The sequence below is a fragment of the Poecilia formosa genome, unplaced genomic scaffold (assembly GCF_000485575.1).
Source record: "Poecilia formosa unplaced genomic scaffold, Poecilia_formosa-5.1.2 Scaffold5, whole genome shotgun sequence".
Lineage (NCBI taxonomy): Eukaryota > Metazoa > Chordata > Actinopteri > Cyprinodontiformes > Poeciliidae > Poecilia > Poecilia formosa.
In genome coordinates, this window is record NW_006799944.1 from 1,198,664 (window position 1) to 1,210,380 (window position 11,717).

Here is an 11,717-nt window from a genome sequence, read left to right on the forward strand (position 1 = left end):
TCTGTAATATAATATCTTTGAAACACAATCTTACCTATCTGGTTTATTAGGCATTGAAAGGCTGAGGTACAATATGTCTGCAAAGCCTCCAGTTTATCAGCTAGGATTACTTGTGCCAAACTCTCGTCAAAGCATTTACACCTGGCCAGGTTTTAGTGTTGCATAACATGTTTTTAGAGAAAAAACAAGCTGATGCAGATGTAAGAAAAAAAAACAGCTTTCTTTAATCAAGAAATCTAAATTACACAGACTGACTTCTCAAATTGTACACAACCCACGTAAAAAGCTACAGAGAATGTAAAAAAAAAGGGTAACACTTTATTTGAAGGGGTGTGCATAAGGCTGTCATGACACTGTCATAAACATGACATAACACCTGCAATGAACATAAAGAAGCCTTTATGAATGTTTATGACAGTTGTCATTAAGTGTCATTTAGTAAATATTGACACTTTTAAGTCAAAGTTGCTCTAAAAGTTGCATTAAAAGTCCATTAAAAATGACAACTTTGCATTAAATTGTAATTATTTACAAAATCATTCAAAGTTGGCATTATTAATGGACTTTTAATGCAACTTTTAGAGCAACTTTGCATTAAAAGTGTCATTATTTACCGAATGACTCTTCAGGACAGCTGTCATAAACACTCATAAAGGCTTCTGTATGTTCATTGCAGGTGTTATGTCATGTTTATGAGAGTGTCATGTCAGTCTTATGCACACCACTTCAAATAAAGTGTTACCAAAACAGGTGTGTCAAACTTTGCTACATTACTGTGTGTGATCTTAAGCTGAAATACTGAAATAACAGGAAGGATTTTACTCATATTTCCTTAGATCCATTTGTTTACTGGTGAAACAGTTTCCAGGATAGAAAGATTCAAAAGACTTCCTTATACATAAATAAGATAGGAGACGAATATAAAAAAATATCCAAGACAGCAAGATCAAATGAGCTGCAGGGATTTCTGGCAGACGTTCTCCTGTAAGGTGGTAATTTGTAATAATTTGTAGGTTGGATGGAATGACACAAAACTTTTCTTCCAACGCAAACCCCAGGGTCTGGCAAAAAAATATTTCTTTCTTGAGAAATAATGTTCTGTAAAATCTGTGGCCAAAACAAAAAGTTGATTATGCACAAAAACAACACTGCAGAAAGAGATGCACCATACACAAAGCAAATATGGTGGTGGAGGCATTACTTGTTTCTAAATAAAACAGATTTTTTTTTTTAGTTAAGGTAGTTAAGATTCTTCCAAATGTCAGTTGTAACCTAGCACCTCTGGCTGTTTGAATTTATTTTTATAAAGAACTAGCACAATATGGGGAAAAAAAATCAGATAAATTAGAGTTAAAAATAACCCAAAACATAATTTTCTAATCTGACAAACACAGAAAAACGAGTAAGAAAACTACAAGTGACCTTACTGTTTACCAACCCATGAAATGTTGTCTTTGTTTTAATAGAGCAATAAAATGTTTCTCGCATAGCCAAAAGGACAGACCGGGATGCTAATAAGCTGTTTTGTAACAAAAAGCAGGAAACACTTGAGGGAAGAGTTTGCACCACGTGCAGGCCATGTGTGATTTCCAAATATTTAGGCTCAAAAATCCAAGCAAATCCAAACAAAAAGACAGCTACATAAACCACTTAGGTGTCTTGGAGAAATCAGATAACAAAAAAAAAAAAAAAAACAGGGAATTAGACATGTTATCAAAACATGCTTGATAAAAAATTCACTGGCGGAAAAATGTGCAGTACTGTAAAATAACCTGGATGTGTTTCAGGGCTGGTCATTTTGGAAAATATTCCAATTAAATTAATTCTCTCATGATATCAACCACCTTGCATATATTTTATTGGAATTTTAAGTGGAACATGTGCATGTACCACACATCTACGCATGGTATTCAAATTCTTATTCAAATGAAAATGTGAAAAATATGTTGCGTGTTCCTGATCAGCCCGCTTTACACTCACGTCAACTAACTGTCTCAGTCCAGTTTCTAAACATTGTTGAAAAGGTGACAAAAACGTGTGAGAAAGCCACGTTTTAGTAATAAATTCAAGTTCGTTGTCCTGAAATTGTTTGGAAATTCATGCATAAGCCTTCTCAGCCTACTCTGCGGTTTTTCCCACGTTTTGGACCAAAGAAAATCCCAAGGCGTGAAAAATGAATGTGTCATCATAACTGTGAGTATACACACTTCCTCCAAATCTAATGAACCTAAAATTCTTGGTATTCAATCTTGCAAACAAAAGCCTAACCAAGCTATTAAATAATTACCTTAACCAGAAATGGTTAACCAGGAACATTGCATTCCTGGTTAAGATGACTAAATGATTTTTGTCTTGACATCCACAGTAAAATTGGCTCTCATTGTCCCTCTTTTTGCAGGAGCAAAAACTGGAAATGCACCAACAATTCATAATTTAACATATTCTGACGTGTTATCTTTGTGGAACATTACAGTGCGACGTATGTAAAGTTTTGACATCAATAATCAGGATCCTCCAAATATGTAGGAAGGTGTGGTAATTAAAAGTATATGTGTGTGTATAAGTACATTTGCAATCCTCTGACTCAGAAGACAATTAAGGCTCTCTAAGAATTGATAACGTCACCCACTGATCTCTCACTGAGATCAACTTAAAGGAGCAGCCAGAATGCAGAGTGTTTTTTACCTTCGACCTTTACTTTACGGGTGTAGTTACTCCAAGCGTTGCTGATGGAGTTGATGCCTGAGCTGCTTGGTATGTTGATCTCACCACATCACCACACGGGACTTTACTGCAGCCCCGGCTCACTGGCCTGGCCTGGACTGCGGTATTTCCCTCCATCGTGTGTTACCAAAAAAGGCGGTTTCGGTGTCTGCGGTCCCAATTTGCTCCATAATTGACAACCTCCTCCAATGCAGTTATGGGCTGGTCCCATAGCCACTTTTGCAACCTCATTCTCACTCCACAGGCAAAGATCTTGCAAGCGCCAAACAGAGGACAGTCGGAGGTCATTTTATACGTTTTTATGCAGTAACTACGCCAACAGCCACCGCCTCCTCATCAAGCCTGTTGCTGATGATGCCGGAGTCCATTCCAGTCTTTTCCAGATGGACCATCTTGTCTCTCGACTACTCTGAAAGATTTTTGATGTCGATTAAAGTGTTGGAGAGGTTGGAATGGAAGAAAAATAAAAATCAACTCTGTGGACAGATATACTTTCAATAAGTGATGACAAGAGTTTATAGCTGATTTGTGGATGCCTACATTTTGGCTGGGCTGCAAAGTTTTATTTTATTTATTTTTTACTATTGTTGGTTTTCTGACGCTTTACTACAAAATGAAACAAAGATGGAAATTGTTCTGGATTGTAAAAAAAAAGAAGTGGTGGTAGTGTCAAAGAAAACAGGAGGATGCTTTAATCCTTAGAACACATCTGTTTCTGGTTGTTTCTGTTCCTTCCTTCAGCAGAGAGAACAATTTAAAGGTACATTTTGTCCTCAGACTATCTTGCAGTAGAATGATAATTTTTACTGCTTCCTGTTTTCTGACTGCCATCTGTAGAGAGGTTTTTAAAAGTGAAGACACCTGTGGCAGATTTTAGTGATGTAAAAATAAAGACTTTTTCTGGTACAGTGAAACATATATATATATATATATATATATATATATATATATATATATATATATGTAGGAAAAAGGAAAAAAACATTAAAATATGTAAAAACTTTTTTTACATTAGTGTAAATACTTAAAAATAATAGGTCTTTATAAAACCTGGTTCAGCCTTTATGCCTCCCACATATTGAAGTCATTTTCTTTGTTGAGTTGAATCGCTGGACTCACTATGAGGCTGAAAAAATCCACCTCACTTCAATTTCTGATTTTTATCCAAAACCTGAGCGCTTCAGGTCAGAACTGACAGGTATTTGGACTTGGAACTGTTCATAATTTTGCTCTTCTTTTCTAAAATCCTACAATCATATGAATTAAAAAAAAGTTATTTTCTTGTGTAACCAGCACAATGTTGTTGTTTTTTTGTTTGTTTTTTGTTTGTTTTTGCAAGTGCAGCAGTCTTTTAGTAAAATGCAACATTGTTTCTATATCAATAATATATTATGAAATTTTGTCCCAAAAGTTTGGCTTATGCATCTACCAATTTCAACCTTGCATTTCCATGCAGTTTGGAGAAACTTCCGATATTTGCACATTCATTTCCATTCCATGTTTTCTCCAGACATTGCTAACATTCTAACTACATGTGCTGCACACACAATCCTGTGGATATTTTGTTCTCTCCTCCAGACTGAACAAGTGTGCAATTTAAGCCATCACTTACTGCACTGAAAGCAAGCAGTAAATGTAAAAAAAATAAGCACCTTTAGTGACAGTAGTCCCATAAAAGGTTTTCTAAAGGAAACCTGTTATGTGCATTGCTACATGTTCTGAGCACTGGTCTCAATTTTCACACACCCCTTATTCATACAGGTGAAAAACACACCCTGTTCTTGCTCTACCTGCCCCACCTGCGAACATGCACCTATTGTAGCTGCAAAGGTGGCAGCTTCATCACAAACAATAGAGAGAAAGAAAACAGAGAAGACTGGGTAATTCTTCATTTCCAGACTGTTAAAGCTTAAATACACAAGATGTTTACGTTAAACAAATGTAATGGCGTTCTTTAAAAAGCAGGCGTCCTAATCCGTACATGCAGCCGTGGCTCAGAGGGGTGTTGGGTTCTCTGGAACTTCAGGGCTTTGGTGTGTTCAGAAAACTTTAAATCCTCTCATCATTACAAACAAAACCAGCCAAGCGGATTCAGCAGTTTTGGCAGCTTTGTGTTCATTGAAAACGTTATGGAAGAAAAAGTAATAAAGAGCAATTATGCTGCTCCCAAATGCAAGTGTTGAATTTCAATTAGTCTCATTCAAAATCTTCTAAAGTTTCCGGTCCAAACATGTACATGCTGGTTACGGTGCAAACTAACCTGCATAACATACCAACCTCCTCCTCCTCTTTCTCCTCTTCCTCCTCCTCTCAAATACATTTTGGTTTTGGCTTAGAAAAAGACTCCACCTGGTGGGACATTTTCTGTGCTTGGAGAAACTAACTCTTACTCCATTTCCTCTTAAAATAGTCTGTGATGGCTGAATCCCTTGAGATGATTTTACTTATTTATTTATTTAAAGGGATGGCTTTTCACCACACAGGTGTATCTCGATTATAATATCAACAATGAGTTCATTTATTCAGTAACTTTGACTAAAGTGAGACATATAGACTCATTGCACACTAAATGATATGTTATTTCTGTCCACTTTGTGGCTTAGAACTAATGAAAACTTAAAACTAGTAGTCTCAGAATATTTCAGTGCTACATAAATCCACTAAATATTCAATCACAGCAAAGAGTTAGCAGCTGACCAGCAGACAGACCGACAGCTGGCTCACGGAGGATAAATCATGCAAGCTCATTGCTAAAGCAGGTAGCTGTAAACAGCCTTATGTATCATGACGATATATTCCATAAGCTATAGTGTTACCTAAACGCTCATGCATTTCAGAAATTAAATTCTCTAAATGAAAATTATATAGATCACACACAGGGTAATTTAAGAAAAAAAATGATTTATGTTAGCTTTGATGATCTCTCGCTAACAGCCAATGACAACAAGATGTTTAAGAGTAGAATGTTACATCAGACTAATTAAGTAATTTTATTACAGAAATGTGAGGCTGAAAATAAATGTTCTTAGTACATTGGTAAAGGTTATTTTTCAAAAGGGGCATTCAATCTGAAAAGAGAGCCACATATTCTACTCTATTAAACTTGACTGAATATTAACAGAAAGTTGAGTTTGGGGGGGGAAGCGTGAAAGAAATCGTGCAGAAGTAACTGGGATAACTGCACCCTTCAGAGGATTGTGAAACAAAGCCTGTACAAAAGGATGCACAACGTCTGGACTTCAGTTTTTCAGAACAACTCTTGTTGCAAGGGACAACGTTGGCCCAATCTTGCCTGCTCTGAGTAGAAATGGGACTGGTGGTTCAAAGTTTTATTTTCAGATCAAAGTAATATTTGCATTTCGTTTGGAAATCAAGCTCCTGGAGCATGAAAAACAGAATCTGCGTTGCTTTTAGTGTGAAGTTTCCACAGTCGGCTATGATTTGAGGAGCCAGCTGGTGTTGACAAATCCAAAGATCTAACAGGAATACTCAGATCACGTCACTGTTTCCTCTGCTGACAATTACTGCTAAGATGCAGGACGATCTCCTTCTTACGTCACTTTGATGACTTAGCATAAATATTACAAAAATAATTTTGTTATGAACTTGTTTTTGATTTTGAACTACCAAAGCATATACAAAAAAACTTTCTTTTTTTTTTTTCATGGATTGGATTTTAAATATCAGGGCAGAAAAAAAATTGTGCTTACCAAGAATTTGCAAATCCATCCCAAATCAATGTACTGCATTGGACCTGTGCTGTCAATATTTAATCAGTAAAACAAGAAGAAAGTAGACAATCTGAGTGTAAAAGACTAAAAACACAAAATTTGATAAACAAAATAGTCATTTTCTATTTGGATTTAATAGTCAATTCTGTGGTTTTGAAGGAATTTTGGCTCACTCTTCAGTATAACATTGCTTCAGCTTATTAAGGTTTGCAGGCATCAATCTCTGCACAGCCTACTATGGCCCTACCACAGCATTTTTTTTTTAAACTTTGACTGGACCTCAATTATTTTCTTTTTCAGCCACTCTTATAGATTTACGCTTTAGTTGTCAGGAAAAAAATAAAAAATTCCCCCAAATTTGACTCTAGGAATCTAGAAAGTCTTCCAAGACTCCATGTGTGCAGTATAATTCATGAATGACTCAATGAGCGAAAGGCGCCAGGATCTTGTGGCAGTATAATGATTTAAAAATGTCATCGTCCACCATCTTACTGGACACTTAAAAAGTTTGTGCTAATTTGCTGCTTTCGATTTTTTTTTCTTAAGGACGTTGTTTTGCAGTACAGATCAACATATCTAGTTTAAAGGACGGAGAACGGGTTTAATTCAGAGGCTTCTTTGCAAAATCTATGTTGTGCTGCACTTCATTTTTAGGAAAAAAAAAAAGACTTTCTCCTAAAAATCATTTCAAACAAGCGTTTACATTTTTGCATTATTTGTTTGTAACTGCACTGTCGTGAACTTTAACATGCCAACTCCGACATGTGAAATTTAACCAAACCTTTCTGTGGACTTTTCTGTATGGCCATTGCATGACTCTCTGGGAAGTTTCCCCATCTATAAATCAACTTGAACCATCTTGGAAGCGATCCCTTTAATTAGCAATTACTTCTCTTAAATCATCCAGTTCTCTTCTCCAATCTGGAAAGCACATCAATATCCTCCAGAAAAATCAAATCCTCTGCTGTTCAGACTTGCCCACGATCAGTTCATAAAATGTAGTTGATTTGGAAAACTTGACTGGGACTTTCCCTATGAGATAGCAAGGGTGTAGTTGGAGTAGCGCGCACACAGATTTTCCATTTTCTTTCCTTCCTTTCTACAAATCTGTAGATTTAAACATGTTTTGAGCCTGGTGAAGACTTGATCATTTTAATTATACCTTGATACTTAAAAGAGGATGTCATCTTTTACAGAAACAGTACATGTCAGCGTCGTGAATATGATTTTTACAAGAAACTAAAATTACCAAAATGGATATGTAGGCATATACTACCCTAAATCATTATTTTTTTGCAATTTTCCTGTTAGTCATCCTAACTATGTTTTTATCCGCAGCCTATATTTTAGTGTGAGCTCAAATGTATGACAAGTGCACAATGCTTTTCACCTTCCTCAGGCAGTTCAGCTTTGAAGACATTCTTCTATGCGAGCCATACATGTGTACTGCTGTAAAACAATCTACAGAACACCTTTGCCATCAACACACTCGGAGTAGATAGCTCCACCCGCCCCCTTCTCCTTGGTAATTATCCCGTCACAACACACTCCCATTCAAACAGAACCAGCGAATGACAAACCTGACTCTGCACCAGAGTCAATCTACATTGATGCTGGAAGCGTTCAGGCCTCGTATAACGGCGTGACGGTGCCATCCTTCCACTCAATCAGGATCTCCCCCCGTGGCGAGCTTGGCGAGGAGTGTGGAAAGTGCATGGCGTGCTCGGTCAGGGCGGCTCTTTCATTGGGTGCCGGCGATCCGGGAATGCTCACCTCTGGCGTGGGAGTGTGCGACTTCAAGGCACAAACCACTTTTCTCCTCCTGGCACAACATAAAGAAACAGAGTGTTAAAAAAAAAATACTGGCGAAAATGAAATACTAAAGATCCACATGTGGCTCGTGTTTGGTCTTTGCCTAACCCTGGAGTTGGGCTTCTGTTCTGACGCTTAAGTGTGCGTGTGTGTGTGTGTGTGTGTGTGTGTGTGTGTGTGTTGCCATCTTCACCTGTTGGAGTACACGTTGAGGATGAGAATTATAGTTCCTAGGACCAGAGCCAAGGAGCTCAACACCAACATGGTGATTTTCCATCCCATTCCTGAACACATGGGCACCAGTTTATATCTTACATCAGCTTTCACATCTTTGTTTACATAAATCCAAAACTGAGCCTGTAACTCAGTCTTCATGAGCGCTCTACTGCGTCCACACCTTCGTAAAGAACTGCCTCCATCTAGAGGTTATGTAGGGCAATTGCAGAATGTGAGGCAACTCAGTGTTTTAGTCTTAGATTTATGGAGATCAACTGTAACGCGTTCAATCAATTTATGGATTACAGTTTGATAAACTTACCATAATCCATAGTGAAAAAAACCATAGTGGGATCTGCAGGAGATTTGGTGATTAAAGAGGAAGGAATCGTCACATCCTTTACAGAATAAGCTTCTGTCCATTTGGAGTCCAACATACCTTCATCTGGACAGAAGGACAGCACAAAGACATCAAAGTCATTTAGAGGCCATTGCTGAAAATAAATCATTTTTATCCTTTCTGAATCTCTAAAAGAACCAATATCACTGGATTAAAGGTGAAATTTATATGAAATTCAATCCGATTTTCATCCACACTAGGTTTTACTGTGTGGATGCTGCTGTAATTCTACAAGTTGTTCCCTTGGCCTGTGTGGAGTAGCTGGCTCTCTTACTGGAAAACTAACACTTCAGACTGTCAGGCTGAAACCTGACCTGCTGTCAATAAAGTAAAAAATAAATAAATAAATAAATAAAAACGACGAATCCATCATATGGACATAATAATGGCTGCATAATTTGTTTATAGCAGTAATGGACTGTGTACATTAATGGTGTAGGCTTATGCTGCCAGTTCACCATGATGAAGAAAAACATGAAAATAAGTCTTTCATGGGTCATTATACAAAGAGTCCTGCTGATTCGTTTAGATGAATTAATACATCAAACTTTGGTTTCCGCCAGGATATTTTTCATATTTTGGTTTCCACACTTACAAACTGGAATGACAGTGAAACATTTTTTGATGCATATGGACACACCGACACCTGCTGAACTGTTAACCGTCAACAGAAATCAGTATTAAAACATGTAAAGCCTGCCTGCAGCCATTTAAAAAAAAAAAAGATTAGTACTGCAGCAATCTGAAGGAAGAACAAGTAAGCACATCTTTACGAGTAAGCTTTTGTTTGGTTCTTACATGTTTTCACCTGCATGTGTCTTCCTGATAAAGGGCTTTCAGAAATGTTTGTTTTTTTCCCCTCCACACGATGATAAGGCTGGTTTGGGTTTTCTTCAGCATATCTCCCGTTGCACAACGTTTGGTTATCGAGAGCTCGCCACTTGCTGCCCTGCTATAGCAAAGACGGGGAAGCAATAAGAGCCTCTGAAGGTGTTTGAAACCAGCTAAAGTTAACTTACTAACCAAATGAAGTCAAACAAAATCATTACCTGTTTATGTTCCCTCTGCAGAAAAACCAGAGTGGAATGTTTTGTAGCACTCAAGTGAAGCCTGTTCTCTAGCAGGGTTATGTGGCCTTTCTTTGTGCAAGTCCAAGCCTGGCCTCGCGCCTCTCTTTCCACATCCTCGCCACCAGCTCCATCTTTGAAAACGCAAGGCCGCAAAACAACGCCTTCGTACTCCTGCCTCGGTGCAGTCAGACATTCTCCGGTGTGTAGGCTGCTGAGCGCCTGGACCTTTGGGAGCCAGCGCCATTCCTGGACAGGCGAGTCTGGGCTGCACTCTCCAAGTGACGCCTGACCTCCTGTTGCTCCTTCTTGCACCTGCAGGCATTTACCCATAATCTTTAATCCAGACGCTTCTGCGTGAGAAACATGAAGGAGGCATGTTCTGATAACCAACCTCCATTCTCAATTATATTAATTCAATGCAATCTAGTGGGTTTTTTTTATAAAGCACTTTCAAACAACACACAGGACCCAGGTGAGGTACGTAAGACAAAAAAAAAAGTAAAACAATAAAACCAGAAAAGGAATAAAATTTAAAAAAATAACTAAGAACGACAAAACTGGAGTAAAAGCTCCAGAGACTGGATGCGACTTGACACATTTGCTTTTTGCTCACTTAAGACAAAATCCTTAGGAATATCACAACAGAGTAATAAACACTGGGTTATTAATACAGGTGTGTCTATGCAAAAAATGTATATGTGCTCTACACTTAGTTAATTTAGAAGTTATCAGACTAAAAGCTATGAGAACTGGGAGATCAGAGAAACCAGGAGAAACAACACATTTTAATAGGTTGTTTAATACAGAATGATAAAAGCCAGGTATGCACACAGTTACCCTAGAACTTGTTTTCACTTAGTCTGCTTTCTGAAACGTAGGTTCATTACGATTCTTTATTGTATCAATTTTTTGTACAATATTGTTTAAATTTGTGTTGATGTCATTTTGTGTCTTTATGTATTTGCAATAAGGAGGTCATATAAAGTTTTTTGGGGGGAGGAATTCTCGTTTCTTTCAATTACTTGACAGCAGGGACTAACCATACCATACCATACTTCGGGAGTATTTAAAGTTTTATCACTACAGGAAATACTTTCCAAATTCTGGGGATTGTTCAGCGGTCTCTTTCTATGATATTGGCTCTTTCTTTCGGCAAATGGATTTTGGTACAACTGAAACACAAATAAAGTCTAAACCATTACAACGTCGCATTACTAATTGGTTATTCCGCAAAATCTACGCAAAATCAAAACAACTTGTGTCAAAATGTACAGTTCCATGACTTTAATAGCTCGGCGAAAAATGCAAATGGCATCAGATTTTACCTTTCAGAAAGATAAGGAAAAGCAAAAACTCAGAAGGCAGTCCTTTTCCTCTCATAGCGATGGCAGGTGCAGATATGGGCTTGAGTTTCCTCCCGAGAGACTGTTGGCGGTAGCAACAAGTGGGAGGGAGCTAAACTTTCCAAAGAGACTGATGAAATGGGAGGGGCCAAAGAAACGTGTCCGGGGGGACACGTTGTCCCCTGCTGTTCAAAACAATGTAAAACTTTGACTTTAAATAGACTTCATAGTTTAGCACATATAGTAGACATGCATGTTTTATTTAGTGGATAATGTAATTAAAAAAAAACATTTTATTTTAGAATGTTAAATGTCAAGTGTGCTCTATTGTTTATTGTTTTGACTCTCTCAAATGTTTCTCGTCTCTAAATACTGTCCCATTCAAACACGTAGCAAACCTACCCTGCGCAGTTCACCGTCA

General features: G+C 37.7%; 1 protein-coding gene across 3 annotated transcripts in view; it reads right to left on the reverse strand.

Moving 5' to 3' along the window:
* The window catches only part of LOC103145294 (uncharacterized), a 14,184-nt gene extending 2,796 nt beyond the window's left edge, over positions 1–11,388 (reverse strand). The window contains exons 1-6 of one of the 3 annotated variants that reach the window (XR_001663472.1): positions 11,279–11,388; positions 9,933–10,303; positions 9,682–9,832; positions 8,806–8,928; positions 8,461–8,551; positions 6,479–8,277 (exon numbers count right to left, since the gene is read on the reverse strand). Coding sequence is in view for 1 of the 3 variants with exons in the window: in XM_007562670.2 (XP_007562732.1) it covers positions 8,079–8,277; positions 8,461–8,551; positions 8,806–8,928; positions 9,682–9,835; positions 9,933–10,303; positions 11,279–11,333 (993 nt within the window). In the remaining 2 variants the exon portion in view is untranslated. Of the gene's footprint in view, positions 1–6,375; positions 8,278–8,460; positions 8,552–8,805; positions 8,929–9,681; positions 9,836–9,932; positions 10,304–11,278 lie in introns of those variants that run through there. The other 2 variants (XR_001663467.1, XM_007562670.2) reach the window with 2 other exon arrangements.
* Positions 11,389–11,717: the final 329 nt, after the last annotated feature.